The sequence below is a fragment of the Penicilliopsis zonata genome, assembly GCF_001890105.1.
Source record: "Penicilliopsis zonata CBS 506.65 unplaced genomic scaffold ASPZOscaffold_4, whole genome shotgun sequence".
Classification (NCBI taxonomy): Eukaryota; Fungi; Ascomycota; class Eurotiomycetes; order Eurotiales; family Aspergillaceae; genus Penicilliopsis; species Penicilliopsis zonata.
The window spans coordinates 162,750-178,976 of record NW_019208914.1 but is presented as its reverse complement, the minus strand read 5'-3'; the positions used below and the strand labels follow the sequence as shown (position 1 = coordinate 178,976).

Below are 16,227 nucleotides of genomic sequence, written 5' to 3'. Positions count from 1 at the left end.
TCGCCGGATGCTACTCGGACGTAGAGCAAACAGTGCAAACAGTACTGTTCTGGGAATATATCCCCTCTATCGGCCTCGCGCAATCCCCCGCAGGTCCGATTCACAACGGAATCAGCGGCTGACTTTCTTTGGCGACGCTGGAAACTCTTTCTCCTGAGTCCCTTCGATCTGAAAGTCTGGTCTTGAGATTAGTTTGCCTTCTGTTCTTCACGTCAATTGCTGCTTGAGGAGAGACAAGATGAGCTCTGTTTCTTCCCCGCTTCCAGAGGGGATTTTCTCCCTTCTGGATACAGATCTTTATAAACTCACTATGCAGTGTGCTGTTTTGAAATTCTTCCCTGATACTCGTGAGTTGCTGGGGAGGCTTGTGGGATGATTTTGGGATGTTTGAATACTTACGTTATATAGTGGTGACCTATGGCTTCACGAACCGCACCCCACACATGAGACTATCACGAGAGGCGTACAAGTGGCTGGCGGAGCAGATACACAGTGAGTGACCCTTAGTATCTATATTCCATTCTTCGCGAGGAGAAGGCTGACCAGGGGGATGACTTTTGGCAGAGTTGGGGAATATACGAGTGACCCCGGATGAGATTGCGTTTCTCAAGAAATCATGTCCCTATCTCAACGATGCGTATCTTGCGTACCTGTCGAACCTCAAACTGTCTCCGTCCGAACAGATCGAAATCAAATTCACCCTTATCAATGACACTGGCAGTGACAGCGACGTCGGCGATCTCGAATATACCATCAAGGGGCTGTGGGTGGAGACCATTTTATATGAGATTCCTCTATTGGCTTTGACAAGCCAAGCGTTCTTCAAGTTCTGTGACAAGGATTGGAAGTACGATAACCAGGAGGAAAAGGCGTACCAAAAAGGCTGCACCTTGCTGGAGAATGAGTGTGTGTTCTCTGAGTTTGGCTCAAGACGTCGACGGGATTACCACACCCATGACTTGGTTATGAAGGGGCTGATGCGCGCGACGCAAGACGGCAAGAAGAATGGCTGGAAGGGAGTCTTCACAGGTACGAGCAACGTTCACTTCGCCATGAAATATGGCGTCAATCCCGTTGGCACTGTCGCCCACGAATGGTACATGACCATTGCTGCCATCACCGACGACTACGAGAACGCAAACGAGCTAGGCCTACAATATTGGATGGGCTGCTTTGGCGAGGGAGTATGCTCCCCTCTCCTATTCACAACGAAGTCTTGTATAGATAGCTTGGAAGAGTTGAGCTAATTCATCTCAGGTCCTCGGTATTGCGCTCACAGATACCTTCGGTACGCCTGCCTTCCTTGACGCTTTCCGCAAACCAATCTCTGCCCATGTTACCGCAGAGTCTGCACCAAAAGGCGAAATCAAAACATATGCACAGGTATACACCGGAATCCGTCAGGACTCCGGTGACCCTGCGTATTTCGTGAAGAGGGTTCGCGAGTTTTACGACAAAGAGGGCATCACGGATCCGAAGACAGTGGTCTTCTCTGACTCGTTGAACATCGAGAACTGCCTCGAGTACAAGGCTATTGCCGACAAGGCCGGGTTCAAGCCCGTCTTTGGTGTTGGCACCTTCTTCACAAGTATGGACTGCAAATAATAATAATAATAATAAATAGAAAGAAAGAAAGTCTAACCTTGAACAGATGATTACACCAATGTCTCCAATGGGGAAAAGTCCAAACCGTTGAATATCGTCATCAAGATCGCCACCGCGAATGGTCGCCCGGCCGTCAAGCTCAGCGACAACATGGGCAAGAACACAGGTGACAAGGACAAGGTCCAGGCTGTGAAGAAGAAACTGGGCTACATCGAACAGGAGTGGCAGGAAGTGGACGAGAGTAATCGCTGGACAAAGAAGTAAGTGGTGCCAACGACGCGGGAGAACCCAGAGAGGCCCGCGAGGGTTTAATCATAGGTGGTCATGTGCATATAGGGCTGTGCCTGCTCTGTTTTATATTGTTCTTCTCATTTTTTTTTCTTGCCTCTGTGATATCCTATGATTAGACCTGCTTAAGGATAGAACCATTCCTTCGCAAAGATATGTGGGATTTTGCATATGTTTCGGCCTTGAAAGCTCTAGTTGGATATGCCACACTTTTAACTATAATTCCCAAGACCATCTATAGTTACCTCGGTACATAAAAGAGCATTTCTTATTAGGAGACCGAGATCCAAGAAGATACCCCTTTCTAGATAGTCACAAAGGGCAAACAAATGGCAGGTAGACATTATTGCTTTCATTTCTGGACGAGAATAGTTATTGGCACATCCAGGCTTCAACATACTTTGCATATATATAAATACAATCCACCAGTCAGCCTAGTAAATAACTGAAAAAGGGGCACAACTCATAAATATCATAAGGCACCATGCTAGATAAAGACATTTAAAAGAATTCATCTCCAAATGGCAATAATCCCAAATCCGTGTCCAAATCTCCAGTGATATGGCGCCTGCCTAAATCCTTATAAATCGGGGTCGAAAGCGAAAACGAATCATGCCGTTTCTGATCTGACACTGAAGAAAAAGTATAATCGCGGTTGAAATCTGGCTTCGCCCATTCGTCTACCAGATCGGCGGTCCAGTCTGCTTCGAGGTCGGGGATTTCAGAGTCGATCAGGGATTCGTCAGGCGATAAGCCCGGGAAAGTGTCCAGATCAATAGCTGTACTTGAGGGGGGGCTTTGGAAGATTGAATCAAGGTTGTAAGAGACTGGCGGGGTGGGTCGTGGGAAACCCAGCTCGCTTGCCATGTTTCGAGTTGCCTGTTTGTTTGCCTGTTGAAGATTCGGATGGATGTCAGGTGGAATATGAATGGGCGCTTGTGGAGGGCTCGTATTGGAACAGTTGTTCAACTCGGGAAGAAGTATCGGTGAGTAGATGTCATGACAGGCTGATTGTTTTCTGACTGCGGCTTCTAGGCGTGCAAGCTCGACCACCGCGGAAGGATATATTTCCTTTACCTGGATGAGCACCTGGATGCATGCTTGGAGTCTAGCCATGCTGCTATTTCTCACTGCTGGATTTTCAGCCATTGAGTCCTCGAGATGGACTGCGGCAGCTAGCGATATAATCATCACCGCGCATTGAGGGAGGAACCTGATCAGGTTCAACCGATAGATGTTCTGGGAGATTTCCTGGATGCCCATGACTGAATCCCGCGATCTAAGCTGTCCAGCTGTGACCCTGTTGGCTATTCGACTATTTGCCAGCCAAGGCCGATGAAATGCACTGCTTGCGGCATGCCAGAGCATCTTCAGCATGGAACTGTGTATGAATAAGACATCATCGCCATCCTTCATAGTAGGCTTTGGTGAAGATGGTGAGATGAAGTGCGCGTCCTGTGGTAGCTCCTTGGCCCATAATTCCAGCCTTCGGTTACACTGCGTCATCTCAGACTCCGGAGCCTGCCGTGGAGCGAGGGTTATGGTGGGTTGGCTGGTTCTACCGAGATCTCTATGCAATGGCGAGTACCGAATAGACAGTATCTCCCCGATATGTTGGCAGAGCTTGACCTTCTCGATGAACATGGTTGCCAGACGCCTCTGGTCACAGACGTTCTCGAGCTGGCGGCACTGAAACCTCTCAACCACGAAGGAATGAAACGGCTTCAAGTCAAAGTCTTCCAATGTCAATATTGGCGCATCGCTTGGCGTCCCATTGATGTGAGGAGGCCGCCGTAGCTCCATTGCAGTCATTCGATCACAAGTATAGAGGCTCCACCACAGACGGACCCTCAGATGTTTCATCCCGGGATCCAGGGCAGTCTGTGACGGGTCTTGATCGAGACCGATTGAATAAGCAAGGGTAGTGCACGATGCAACCAAGTCCCAGGTATCTGTGTGGGGTGTGTTCTCCTGATCGGAGCAGGACGTCAAAAGTAGATAGGACTGGAGAAGTGCGAGTCGATCTTCTTCGCATTCAAAGGTATACAGAAGCTGCGTCATTGGCTTAGCCTCCCCAATTTTACAATCAACATGGAATCAATTTACTTACCTTAACTCGTCTATAGAACTCATCCTGGACAAGCTTTCTGGTGGCGAATCCGGCAGTTTGCAGATGCTTGATATCAACGAAAGCCGTTCCAACGAACATGACCGTCTGGAAAAGCAGTAGGCTGATCTTTCCATGGGGGTCATTCTGTGCGATGATACTCAGAAACCTATGGAGATCCAGAATAGGTAGAGATCCATGGACCCATCGAATATAACACCGCAGCAATTCATCCCTCAGGCCGCTCTCAGGGGTCGTCAGGGCGCCTCGGAATCTCAAAAACTCCCTATCTTCAGATGGGATGCGAGACGGCAGCGGTTTAAAAAACCTGGGTTCCTTATCCCAGATGGCAGTCAACGGGTCGAATTCCAGGTCGGAGATCGCAGAACCCATTGTTGCGTTTGTCATCGTTCTTTGCCAAGGATGACTTGGTCGGTTATTCCATGCTGTCGACGGTCTGCATGTCTCAAATCGGACCCTATTCGAGTCTCCTTCAGTCTCAGTGAAGGCATGCGATACTTTGCGCTTGACAGCCATGCTTCCAGAAGATTTGGGCGATTTCTAAGGTAACAAGCCAGACAAGGGTCATCCAGCCTTCCGAAACCGAGTACACTTGCCGGGAGGCGAGCCGTATGCGACTGCAGCAGTGATCAACCCGAAGGTCACCATCTAGGGCTCTAGGTTCTGTTGGTCATTCTGGACTAATACAAAGCAGAACAAAAAGAGAAAAGGCGGTCTTTGGGATGGCGATTTGTGGGGGTCTTGCGGGTTGAAGAACTGCCCCCGCAAATGCCGGATCAGCATCCGAATTGGGGGCGATGTCTGGAAATTCCGAGTTTGTGAACCAATCACTGCAGCTGCCAAGGTCAGCTATAACAATTAGGTCGTAGGTACCTATTTCCTCGGTAGTAGTGCTTAGTTAAATATCGGCTCTGGTAATCATCGCAAGGGCTCTGGCTGGTACAGAGACATTTGCATCACATCACAGCCATCCTTCCGAACTAGTACTGTGACATGGTTAAGATGCAACGCTCGAGCTTTTAGCTGACAGAAGTAGTAGTGGCCAACTTGGGCCATCGGTTCTGTTGAGTGACAAGAATCCATCCCTGTTTTATACAGATAGCAGGTCCAAAAAGTCCGGCATTTAGACATCAGATAAGATTGATCGGACGGCTAGTGTATCATTCACAATTCAGGGCTTGGAAAAGGGTAAAATGAATGAGTTGAAGCCCCTCGCTTCAGGAAGGACCCGTGTAAGGTCTCTTAACAACGAATACTCCAAAAAGCCGTTTTCAGTGGCGAGATGTCGGTAGAATCAGTATGGAAAAGCTATACCAAAACCTTTGAGTGCTCAAAAAGTAAAACTCTAGTGTCATTATTCCAAGTGTCCATATGCCTGTTCACACACAACACCCAGCATGTGTATGCCCTTTGAATCACAAAAACTTATAATACATATATTCTGAAGATAAAAAAGTCGAGTCGATCATGCAGCGCGACTACTCTTCATCAAAACTGACCCGTCTTGTCGACTTGTCGACCCAATCTTGTCATTCGGTCGTTGTGCAGTTCGACGATCCGATCGTATTCATTTAAAGACTAAGCATGTAGTGTCAGAGTATCAACCAGAAATGTACCGGCAAGCCCGCTAGCTGCCTGCAAGAAATCAACCGTGACTTACGGAGGAAGGAGGAAATCGCTCAGGCTGCTGTGGAGGAAAGCAACACCGGCCTGTTCGGTTCACGTCAGCCCCCCAATACAGCACATTCCAGGAATACAGCAATCCCGGGCAGCAACGCTACTTACGCCAAAAACCAGGATGCTCCGAACAATGGTGGTGTTCTCGGGGGAGGTGGCCTCCTCGTAGGCGATGCTGAGGAAGCTCTTTTGAGGCCCGCGAGTGGAGCCGACAGCACGCTGCTTGGGAGCCATGATTCAAAATGAAAGGATTGCTCTTTGGAGAAAACTAAGAATTAATTCCAGACAGATGATTCTGGGTAGTCAACGACGTGGGTGGACGAATGGTGTAGATTGTTGGATGTCGAGAAATCTTCCGCCAGCTGCCCCGGCGGCTTGGCGTGACAAACGGCGCTTGTAGCTCTTCCCGGCAACCGTATCTCCTTCGGAGCAGCTGCGCATCGCCGCAAGTGACGGGGGCGGACAGGTCAATGCAGAGGCTCTCGCGCTCTATTCTGGGTGGATTCTTGTCTTTTAGGTCCATCGTCGTGACAGGGTGCTGTGCTGACTCCACTGGTCGTGGCTAGTCAGAGATCCAGACCTCCTAAGCTGTCTTGCTGCACATGCCGCAACAATGGCGAGCATAGATGAACTTTTCAAGGTACGGATTACCTTCCCTTGTCTTTGGAGGTAGGAAGAAAGCTGAAAGTCGTGATAGAAGCCGTTGCCTGTCGGCAGCGGGAAACGCAAACTTGACCCAACCCGCGATCCCAGTATGCCCTGTACCCTTCGGCTTCCACTCGACCGCATTCGCTGACGCGCAGGACCAGATGAGTTCTATAAGGCGGCAAAGCTCGGCTCGCAAGATGACGTGAAATCTAAGGGGAAAGCTGTTTCAATGGAGGAGGAGGGGGGTGAAGAAGAAGATGATGATGGCTATGCCGGTCCGGAGTTGCCTCCAGACTTGGATGGTGAAGACGGCGCAGACGATGAAGAAGGGCGCTTCTTCGGCGGAGGGATGGAACGTCAAACTGCTCAGGCGATGCAGTACATTGACGAGAATGAAGAAGATGAAGCAGCGGTAGGAACAACAAGAGTGCCTGTGAACAAGTTCCCTTGTATGCTGACCGGCTACATAGGTGGAAAAGTTCGACTCTGCCTGGGTCCGACGCTTTGCGCTCAATTTCGAGAAGAAAATATCGAAGAATGCTGAGCTCAGGGCGAAGTTTGAGAGCGACCCTCAGAAGTATGTCGAGTCTATTTTCCGATTCAGCGTTTTTGGCTGACAGGATTCACTTGCAGATTCATGGCCTCGGAGGCGGATTTGGATACAGAGATCAAGGGCGTGTCGATCCTGGCAGAACACCCAGAGCTCTACACAGAGTTCTCCGAGTTAGGCTGCGTAGGGTCTCTGGTGTCGCTGCTATCACACGAAAATACCGATATCGCCATTGATGCCATCCAAACAATCACAGAGCTTACGGACGAGGACGTAGAAGCGGAGCCAGAGCAATGGGATACCTTGGCTAACGCAATGGTAGGTGTCGAGAACCTACATTGGTGGTTTAAGCTAATCTGATGGCACCCAATAAGCTGGATGCTGATCTAGTCGAACTCCTATCGCAAAATTTGTCGCGGCTGGATGAAGAGAACGAGGCAGACAGGGCAGGAGTCTACTACATCTTAAGTGAGTGCTTATTTGCCTGCATAGATATGCCTCTGTTGACTGACGCGCCTCCAGATGTGTTGGAAAACCTGGCTTCTCAAAACACGATTGCAGAGAAGATCGGTCAGGATTCCGGACTGCTGTCATGGCTCCTGTCACGAATCCAACGCAAGGAGTCTCCTGTCGGCCAGAACAAGCAATACGCCGCAGAGGTGCTATCAATCCTTCTACAATCCTCTCCGAAGAGTAGGGAGAAATTTGCCAGTCTCGAAGGCGTGGACACATTACTTCAGCTACTCAGTCAATATCGCAAACGTGATCCAGCGAAGGACTCAGACGAAGAAGAATATGCAGAGAATATCTTCAATAGTTTGGCCTGTCTTGTTGACGAGGAAGTTGGAAAGCAAAGGTTCCTGGAAGGCGAAGGAATTGAACTTGCGTTGATCATGCTCAAGGAAGGGAAGTTCAGTAAACCCAGGGCTCTCCGTGTTCTTGATCATGCCCTTGGTGGGCAATGGGGTGCTGGCGCCTGCGAGCACTTGGTTGAAGCTGCAGGGTTGAGAACCATCTTTGGCATGTTCATGAAGAAGGTACGTTTCATCTTGTGTTTTCTTGCATGAAGCAGTACTGTTTGAAGCGGATGATTAATCCCGAGCAGCAAGAATCCCAGAATATCGAGCACCTCCTGGGCATCTTTGCCTCACTTCTGCGACTTCTCCCCGGAGGCTCCGCAGGCCGTATCCGCACACTCGCCAAATTCATGGAAAAAGACTACGAAAAAATTGACAAGCTCATCAAACTCCGACGAGACCATGCTTCACGGCTATTTCCCGTGGAGGAAACAATTGAGAAGGAAAGAAAACGCTTGGATGAAGAAGAACAAGAATTTATGGCCGCTGAATGGCTCGGTCGGCGCTTTGACGCTGGCCTCTTCCCTCTACAGGTCCGTTCCATTATTTGGTTCTCATCACCCTTGTACTTTTTTCTTTTTCTAACATAGTTGTTAGTTGATCGATGTTATTCTGGCGTGGCTAGTCGCTGAAGACGACGGTGCCAAGAAGAAGATCCAGTCGGTACTGGCAGATCGGGACGAGACACTCTCCCTCATCCGAGCAACCCTACAAGGTGAGTTAAACCTCCCCCAAGCATCGAAAGAACAATGCTAATGTGCATCTAGAACAAATGGAAGGGCTGCAAGATGACGAACCAGAGCAAAAGGACGTCAAGGACATGCTGGGCACCCTGCTGCAATTCCTGTAGGCGGCATTCATTCACTTTTGATAAACGTCAATGTAATACCATATTTAGCATCAGTTGGCTATTCAATAACCCATTCAACGGCTTCTCAATAGACGATCGTTGCCTGAGATAATTGTTCGGAGTCCCTAAATCAGTGGTGAACAATCAGTCGTAGTTCCCCAACAATAACAGACGGATGACTCATCAACACGTGACCAGACTTCCCCCTTGGGCCTAGGCCGAGTTAGTGGCGGCTCTGCAAGATCCATCTGGGAGACGGAGCGACACCGCAGGAGACCAGCTTTGCTGCTGCCATTCACCTCACGGCTGGCCTGGGCTATTGCGACGATTTCCATCGGACAGAGGCCTCCCAGCTTGCGAGTTATCTTCCTTTGAAGCCGCCATCGCGATACAACGGATGAGACTGCTCCCCTGGCCGTGCTAGGACAAGCCTGCAGTCGGATCTTTTCTTTCGCTGAGCGCGACGCGCCTCCTGCGCTCACCTTTCGCCTCGTTTCTCGCCCACCACCTGCATATCGAATCCGTGCCGAGCTCTTGGGTCAGTCAAAATGGCAGACTACGATGACGCTTACGAGGAGGAATTCTACGACGATGGGGAGGAGGGAATCACGTCGGAAGACTGCTGGACGGTGATCTCGTCTTTCTTCGACGCCAAGGGTCTTGTCTCGCAGCAGTTGGACTCGTTCGATGAGTTCATCTCGTCAACCATGCAGGATCTTGTGGAAGAGCAGGGCCAAGTCACGCTCGACCAGTCGATCCCCCGCAATGAAGATGAGGTGGACCCGGTCGTGATGCGTCGCTACGAGATCAAGTTCGGAACTGTGATGCTTTCTCGACCCTCGGTGACCGAAGGTGATGGCGCCACGACGATCATGTTGCCCCAGGAAGCTCGCCTCCGAAACCTGACGTATTCCAGCCCTCTCTATCTCGGTATCACCAAGCGCGTGATGGAAGGTCGCGACCGGGCCGTTGGGGACCGTGATGAGGACGAGGGCCTGGATGTGGATGAGGATCGGAAAAACCGGGGCACGTACTTGGAGTGGGAACAGAAGGACCTTGGGTCTGACTCGGCCAAGGAGGAGACCGTCTTCATCGGCAAGATTCCTATCATGCTCAAGTCAAAATACTGTATCCTCAAGGATCTCAGCGAGCAGGCCTTGTACAACTGGAACGAGTGCCCCTACGACTCCGGTGGTTATTTCATCATTAACGGCAGTGAGAAGGTCCTGATCGCCCAGGAGCGCAGCGCCGGCAACATCGTCCAAGTTTTCAAGAAAGCTCCGCCCAGTCCCACGCCCTATGTGGCTGAGATTCGCAGTGCTGTCGAGAAGGGCTCGCGAATGCTCTCCCAGCTGTCCCTGAAGCTTTTTGCAAAGGGTGACAGCGCCAAGGGAGGATTTGGACCCACGATTCGGTCGACGTTGCCATACGTGAAGACGGACATTCCCATTGTTGTGGTATTCCGAGCCCTCGGTGTTGTGTCCGACGAGGACATCCTCAACCACATCTGTTACGACAGGAACGACACCCCCATGTTGGAGATGCTGAAGCCCTGTATCGAAGAAGGCTTTGTGATCCAGGACCGGGAAGTCGCTCTGGACTTCATCGCCAAGAGAGGATCTGCTCAATCCAGCATGAACCACGAGCGACGTGTGCGGTACGCAAGAGATATCATGCAAAAGGAACTCTTGCCTCACATTTCACAGAGTGAAGGCAGCGAGACCCGCAAGGCATTCTTTTTAGGCTACATGGTGCACCGACTCCTCCAGTGCGCCTTGGGTCGCCGGGATGTGGATGATCGTGATCACTTTGGCAAGAAGCGCCTTGATCTTGCAGGCCCTCTTCTGGCGACTCTGTTCCGCAGTCTGTTCACGCGAGTCACTCGGGATCTTCAGAAGTACGTGCAGCGTTGCGTGGAGACCAACCGCGAGATCTACTTGAACATCGGTATCAAGGCCAGCACACTGACTGGCGGTCTGAAATACTCTCTGGCCACCGGTAACTGGGGCGAGCAGAAGAAAGCTGCCAGCTCCAAGGCTGGTGTGTCCCAAGTCGTCAGTCGTTACACGTACGCCTCCACCCTATCCCATCTTCGTCGGACCAACACTCCCATCGGACGTGACGGAAAAATTGCAAAGCCTCGTCAGCTGCACAACACGCACTGGGGCTTGGTCTGCCCAGCAGAGACCCCCGAAGGTCAGGCTTGTGGTCTGGTCAAGAACTTGGCTCTCATGTGTTACATCACTGTCGGTACGCCTAGCGAGCCGATCATCGACTTCATGATCCAACGCAACATGGAAGTTTTGGAGGAATTTGAGCCCCAGGTTACCCCCAATGCGACCAAGGTCTTCGTCAATGGTGTCTGGGTTGGTATCCACCGGGACCCTGCTCACCTGGTGAATACCATGCAATCTCTGCGTCGGCGAAACATGATCTCCCACGAGGTCAGTTTGATCCGTGATATCCGTGAACGCGAGTTCAAAATCTTCACCGACGCGGGACGTGTGTGTCGCCCATTGTTCGTCATCGACAACGACCCAAAGAGCGAGAACTGCGGTTCTCTGGTTCTGAACAAGGAACACGTCCGCAAGTTGGAACAGGACAAGGAGCTCCCACCCGACCTGGACCCGGAAGATCGGAGAGAACGCTACTTTGGATGGGATGGTCTGGTGCGGTCCGGAGTCGTCGAGTATGTTGACGCCGAGGAAGAGGAAACCATCATGATTGTCATGACGCCCGAAGACCTTGAGATCTCGAAACAGTTGCAGGCGGGCTACGCTCTCCCCGAGGAGGAGATGAACGATCCAAACAAGCGTGTGCGCTCCATTCTGAGTCAACGGGCCCATACCTGGACCCATTGTGAGATCCACCCCAGTATGATTCTCGGTGTTTGTGCCAGTATCATTCCCTTCCCGGACCACAACCAGTCGCCCCGTAACACCTACCAGTCAGCTATGGGTAAACAAGCCATGGGCGTGTTCCTGACCAACTTTGACCAGCGCATGGAGACGATGGCAAACATCCTCTACTACCCACAGAAGCCACTGGCGACCACGCGATCTATGGAGTTCCTGCGATTCCGCGAGCTGCCTGCAGGACAGAATGCAATTGTGGCCATTGCCGTCTACTCCGGGTACAACCAGGAAGATTCGGTCATTATGAACCAAAGCAGCATTGACCGTGGCTTGTTCCGCAGTCTGTTCTACCGAACCTACACGGACTCGGAGAAGATGGTGGGACTAACGGTGGTCGAACGCTTTGAGAAGCCGATGCGGTCTGACACGATTGGCATGCGCAAGGGCACGTACGACAAGCTAGATGAGGACGGTATCATCGCTCCTGGTGTGCGCGTGTCTGGTGAAGATATCATCATCGGTAAGACCGCACCGCTGGCTCCCGAGGCCGAGGAACTCGGCCAACGGACCAAGTCCCACACAAAGCTGGATGTGTCGACACCGCTGCGCAGCACGGAGAACGGCATCGTCGATCAGGTTCTCGTCTCGACGAGCAACGACGACCTCAAGTTCGTCAAAGTGCGCATGAGGACGACCAAGATTCCCCAGATCGGTGACAAATTTGCCTCGCGTCACGGACAGAAGGGTACGATCGGTATCACGTACCGACAGGAAGATATGCCGTTTACCCGGGAAGGTGTCGTGCCGGATCTCATCATCAACCCACACGCCATTCCGTCGCGAATGACGATTGCCCATTTGATCGAGTGCCAGCTTAGCAAGGTGTCGGCGCTGCGTGGGTTCGAGGGCGACGCGACGCCCTTCACCGATGTCACTGTAGACTCTGTCTCTCGACTGCTTCGAGAACACGGATATCAGTCCCGCGGCTTCGAGGTGATGTACAACGGACACACGGGCCGCAAAATGATGGCGCAGGTCTTCCTGGGGCCGACCTACTACCAGCGACTGCGTCATATGGTCGACGATAAGATTCACGCGCGTGCCCGCGGACCGACACAGATTCTGACCCGGCAGCCGGTCGAAGGTCGTGCTCGCGACGGTGGTCTTCGGTTCGGAGAGATGGAACGTGATTGTATGATCGCCCACGGTGCCAGTGCCTTCTTGAAGGAACGCCTATTCGACGTCTCGGACCCGTTCCGTGTGCACATCTGCGACGACTGCGGCCTGATGACCCCAATCGCGTATGTTTCTCTTTTTCTTTCCCCCCCTGCTCGATACTTGTTTCTTCCAAGGCTAACCTATTTCCAGAAAATTGAAAAAGGGCCTGTTCGAATGCCGTCTGTGCAATAACAAGCACCGGATCTCGCAGGTGCACATCCCCTACGCAGCGAAGCTACTCTTCCAGGAACTGGCGGCGATGAACATTGCAGCGCGCATGTTCACCGACCGCTCGGGGGTATCTGTGCGATAAATCGCCCCGTCGATCCAAATTCCCGAGTAAATCCTTTGGCATTTCCGGCGTACAAGCGGCTCACGGATGTTTCTATTCTTCTATTTCCCCTCCCTTTCCCCCCCTTTTTCTTTTCTTTTACCTATTTTAGTTTCTTCTTGCGTTCTCGACTACAGATACTACCGGGCTGTTCAGGTCTTGGGACTGATATTACTTGGCCGTGGTGTAAATTAAGACTGTGCTTAGCGCAGAAAATACAGCTATGATGACGATCTTTTCAGCGTCTGTAGTATCTATTGTACTACCCAGGTTACGGATTACTTACTACCTTAGGTACCTTGTTCCTTACCTAAGGTACATAAGGTGACCAGGTACCTTAGGTAGGCACCTACTCCCGTCTGATATAGGCTAGCGCCAAGTCACATGGTCAACCACGACGTCTTTCAGTCCTTCCAACTGTTAGACTGAAGACTGACAGACTCTCTCCCAGTGAAGCAACCTCTCCGTTTTGATTCTTTATCTTTCGGTTCGTGGTTATATGTGAGCTAACTGGTGTGTCTCCAAGTTCACCTTGCCATCACGTCATCTGAATGTGGCGACTGCCAGGTTTCCGATGCTTGAGAGATCAGCTAGCGGTCCTAGCCTGGAGGGAAAGAAAAGACTTGGTAGGAATCGACAATAGATTGCTAAGACATGACGTGCCGTGCTGCAGCTCTTGCGGCACATTCAATTGCCAGAGGCTGAATCGGTGCGTCCAACAAGTGGGGGTAGGGAGGGGGGCATTGGCCATGTCTATCAACCAAAGGACAAGGAATTGTCAAAAGCGGAAAGTAAGCCACCCCTCGTGATGCTGATGCCTTTGCTTCGTATCCCAGCCATTTGACTCACAAGGCAGCCGTTGTGCAACCTCAACTAGCCACGGTGGGGATGGCGTCGAGGTTCAGAAGGCCCAGCAAACGATGAGAAATCGATGTCACCCAACGGAAAAGGCTCGGCTCAGCATCTGCAGATTACATTGCGTCGCTATTCTCCAGACACTAATGCGAGAAGAGGTACTACACTCTGCATAATACTCGGCTTGAAGTCGTTGGAGGGGGGGTTTTGGTAGTCGGCATACGTTAGCACCCCTGCTGAGCCAACAAGCTAGCAAAAAAAAAAATTTGGAATGCAGTTCAACAGAAGACCTTTTTTTAATGGAGTACTCCCTAACCTCTGCCGCAGCCAGCCCCTACTGCAGCCACAAAGTATCTTCCCCTCCTTCGTCTTTTCTCTTCTTGATCATATGAGTGGAAGATAGTCCAGTGTACTAATATCCCTCATGACAGACAGGCTCCACCAGAATCAGCATCATCATAGCCAATGATGGAATTGCTTCCCTCTCGACGTTCCAGAGCCGTGTTTTCATGGTTAACTATATATCATACTTTTGCAAGGTTGTCATCCTGCATACTTCGTCAGTACCGAGCACGAGAGTGCAGTGGCCTATTAGTATGCCCCAACCTAGGTAACTATCTATTTACCAGGATGCGGAGGCGTGCTAGGTAGGTAGCTACCACCTCTTATCACACCGTGGCAGCGGCAAAAGCACTCGTCTGACTGGCTCGAGGCACGACACCTGCAGGTGCCATGGTGCTGCCCATGTCCATGCACACAGCCAGTCAGCTGCAGAGCTGCAGATGCTCCGTTGGAATGGATTCCCAGCCTCGCACCCCAAAGAGGAAAAATCAGATGCTATTCCCCGCGAATGGCAACCATAGATTAGCCGCCAGCCGCGGGGTGCTGCACAGACCCTGGTCTTGGCCAATGGCGGTCCAAGCTGTGGCCGAGAACCAACAAACGGCCATAAATAAACGGGCAGGCCCGCCTGTGTTGGTGTCTCCTCTCTCTTGTTGTGTGTGCTTGTTGGTGTTGTCTGTTTCTGCTTTGTTTCTTCTTCGCCTTCCAACTTTCCATCATCCTCGTCGCAGTGCGATTGAGCTGCCTTTAATTCAAGGGTTCCTGGTGCACTGGTTGCATCTGCCTTTCCCCCCCCGGTATTATTATTAGTGACTACTATTATTAGCCCACTATCTACACACTATCATCGGATCATTCATCAGACCGAGCTGTGCTCTCTGACTGTGTCTTTCCGACTGTGCCCCAGGGAATCCTTAATTAGAATAATCTACTAGCCTTGCAGTCTTGTTTCGTCGCCGGTCGACGTTTGGCTTGTTTCGGCTCAGCTCAATCAGCCCGCTTTTTGCCCTAGTCTTTTTTTTTTTGCAGTCCTGGCGACTCAGTTACTATACAACTTCTTTTAATATCCCTTTTTTTTTTAATATTGTGTCGCTGGTCGGCCAAGCCATTATCATTATTATCGATATCATCAGCAGCATCATCATCATCATTGATATTCTTTGATTTTACAGTTGAGAACTCAGAAAAAATGTCCGCCGTTCAGCTCAAGTTCTCGCTCCGGACGTCCCCCAATGTCAAGACGGTCCATCTGGTGGGCTCGTGGGACAACTACTCGCGCCAGCTGCCCTTGTCTCAAGATTCCTCCAAAGCCGGTGCATGGGCGGGCACATTCCGCTTCCAGACTTCGATGCTGCGTCTGGGCAGCCGGTACTGGTACTACTACATCATGGACGGGTATCACGTCTCGCACGACCCAGCGGTTGAATACACGGTCGAGCCGACAACGGGCCGCAAGCTCAACATTCTCAACGTGCCGAAAGCATCGCCTAAACAGCCTCCTCCGATCTCCACCTCGATGGGGTCATCTCGTTCTTCCGTCCCCAAGGGCCGGGCTCTGTCGCCTTCAAGAATCCGACACCCGAGACCCTCCAGGCCTTACGCCTCGCGCAGTCTCCGCGAGGGCAGCTTCTCGTCCTCCAACATGGACGACCTAACCCGGCAGTTCGACAGTTCACGCCTCTCTGACGAAGACGACAGTTCAATCACCTCCTCACTGTCTTCACGGTCCTCTCGCGGGTCCTCCTCGCCTTCATCAGTCTCCTCCAGCAGCGACCCGCCAACGCCCATTTCGCCCTGTCGCTGCGAACGCTACGGTATCACGCGCAAGGGCGACCGCGTCAAGCTCGATTGCGGGGGTGCCCGCTGTGGCTATGACGACGAGTCCGACATCTGTTCGGAGAGCGATGACGATATCGATCGATCTCGGAGATCCCATCGTCCAGTTATTCGTGTTCGTCGATGAATGAATGACCACCACGCTCTTTATCTTTAATCCATGGCCCCTTCATGGAGAGCTATGAAA

At 51.4% G+C, this 16,227-nt stretch overlaps 7 protein-coding genes across 7 annotated transcripts; 5 read left to right on the top strand and 2 right to left on the bottom strand.

Annotated features, from left to right (window-relative positions):
- Positions 1-238: 238 nt before the first annotated feature.
- Positions 239-1,869, top strand: ASPZODRAFT_61947 (hypothetical protein; the record flags this gene model as incomplete). Its single annotated transcript, XM_022729029.1, has 5 exons — positions 239-347; positions 409-492; positions 565-1,184; positions 1,258-1,588; positions 1,652-1,869. The coding sequence occupies 5 exons, from the start codon at positions 239-241 to the stop codon at positions 1,867-1,869; spliced, it is 1,362 nt and encodes a 453-aa protein (XP_022582632.1).
- Positions 1,870-2,350: 481 nt separating this feature from the next.
- On the bottom strand, positions 2,351-4,578 carry ASPZODRAFT_92402 (hypothetical protein). The gene is made up of 2 exons (XM_022730442.1): positions 4,004-4,578; positions 2,351-3,945 (listed from the first exon to the last, which is right to left on the bottom strand). The coding sequence occupies exons 1-2, from the start codon at positions 4,535-4,537 to the stop codon at positions 2,395-2,397; spliced, it is 2,085 nt and encodes a 694-aa protein (XP_022582631.1). The 5' UTR covers positions 4,538-4,578; the 3' UTR covers positions 2,351-2,394.
- A 1,099-nt stretch (positions 4,579-5,677) lies between these two features.
- ASPZODRAFT_62124 (hypothetical protein) lies at positions 5,678-5,932 on the bottom strand (the record flags this gene model as incomplete). Its single annotated transcript, XM_022729050.1, has 2 exons — positions 5,678-5,731; positions 5,807-5,932. 2 exons carry the CDS (start codon positions 5,930-5,932, stop codon positions 5,678-5,680), a joined length of 180 nt encoding a protein of 59 aa, XP_022582630.1.
- A 209-nt stretch (positions 5,933-6,141) lies between these two features.
- ASPZODRAFT_130048 (hypothetical protein) lies at positions 6,142-8,713 on the top strand. Its single transcript, XM_022722422.1, has 10 exons — positions 6,142-6,338; positions 6,396-6,450; positions 6,508-6,758; positions 6,817-6,923; positions 6,980-7,214; positions 7,271-7,364; positions 7,419-7,933; positions 8,002-8,286; positions 8,351-8,468; positions 8,521-8,713. The coding sequence occupies exons 1-10, from the start codon at positions 6,312-6,314 to the stop codon at positions 8,601-8,603; spliced, it is 1,770 nt and encodes a 589-aa protein (XP_022582629.1). The 5' UTR covers positions 6,142-6,311; the 3' UTR covers positions 8,604-8,713.
- A 215-nt stretch (positions 8,714-8,928) lies between these two features.
- On the top strand, positions 8,929-13,240 carry ASPZODRAFT_130047 (hypothetical protein). The gene is made up of 2 exons (XM_022722421.1): positions 8,929-12,759; positions 12,827-13,240. Exons 1-2 carry the CDS (start codon positions 9,152-9,154, stop codon positions 12,987-12,989), a joined length of 3,771 nt encoding a protein of 1,256 aa, XP_022582628.1. The 5' UTR covers positions 8,929-9,151; the 3' UTR covers positions 12,990-13,240.
- A 957-nt stretch (positions 13,241-14,197) lies between these two features.
- ASPZODRAFT_1518889 (hypothetical protein) lies at positions 14,198-15,500 on the top strand. Its single transcript, XM_022725791.1, has 5 exons — positions 14,198-14,212; positions 14,298-14,904; positions 14,962-15,013; positions 15,058-15,117; positions 15,170-15,500. Exons 2-5 carry the CDS (start codon positions 14,595-14,597, stop codon positions 15,366-15,368), a joined length of 621 nt encoding a protein of 206 aa, XP_022582627.1. The 5' UTR covers positions 14,198-14,212; positions 14,298-14,594; the 3' UTR covers positions 15,369-15,500.
- ASPZODRAFT_61739 (hypothetical protein) lies at positions 15,394-16,167 on the top strand (the record flags this gene model as incomplete). The annotated part of the gene is made up of 1 exon (XM_022729006.1): positions 15,394-16,167. One exon carries the CDS (start codon positions 15,394-15,396, stop codon positions 16,165-16,167), a length of 774 nt encoding a protein of 257 aa, XP_022582626.1.
- Positions 16,168-16,227: the final 60 nt, after the last annotated feature.

What these genes read in the sequence shown, in the direction of transcription:
- ASPZODRAFT_1518889 (XM_022725791.1), top strand. Translation starts at nt 14,595, where the DNA reads ATGGTGCTGCCCATGTCCATGCACACAGCCAGTCAGCTGCAGAGCTGC. An exon ending in CCCCCCCGGTATTATTATTA is followed by an intron (nt 15,014 to 15,057) that starts GTGACTACTATT and finishes CTATCATCGGAT; the next exon opens with CATTCATCAGACCGAGCTGT. An exon ending in CGACTGTGCCCCAGGGAATC is followed by an intron (nt 15,118 to 15,169) that starts CTTAATTAGAAT and finishes TCGCCGGTCGAC; the next exon opens with GTTTGGCTTGTTTCGGCTCA.
- ASPZODRAFT_92402 (XM_022730442.1), bottom strand. Translation starts at nt 4,537, where the DNA reads ATGGCTGTCAAGCGCAAAGTATCGCATGCCTTCACTGAGACTGAAGGA. An exon ending in AGTTCTATAGACGAGTTAAG is followed by an intron (nt 3,946 to 4,003) that starts GTAAGTAAATTG and finishes CCAATGACGCAG; the next exon opens with CTTCTGTATACCTTTGAATG.
- ASPZODRAFT_130048 (XM_022722422.1), top strand. Translation starts at nt 6,312, where the DNA reads ATGGCGAGCATAGATGAACTTTTCAAG. An exon ending in TTTGAGAGCGACCCTCAGAA is followed by an intron (nt 6,924 to 6,979) that starts GTATGTCGAGTC and finishes ATTCACTTGCAG; the next exon opens with ATTCATGGCCTCGGAGGCGG. An exon ending in ATACCTTGGCTAACGCAATG is followed by an intron (nt 7,215 to 7,270) that starts GTAGGTGTCGAG and finishes GCACCCAATAAG; the next exon opens with CTGGATGCTGATCTAGTCGA.
- ASPZODRAFT_130047 (XM_022722421.1), top strand. Translation starts at nt 9,152, where the DNA reads ATGGCAGACTACGATGACGCTTACGAGGAGGAATTCTACGACGATGGG. An exon ending in GGCCTGATGACCCCAATCGC is followed by an intron (nt 12,760 to 12,826) that starts GTATGTTTCTCT and finishes ACCTATTTCCAG; the next exon opens with AAAATTGAAAAAGGGCCTGT.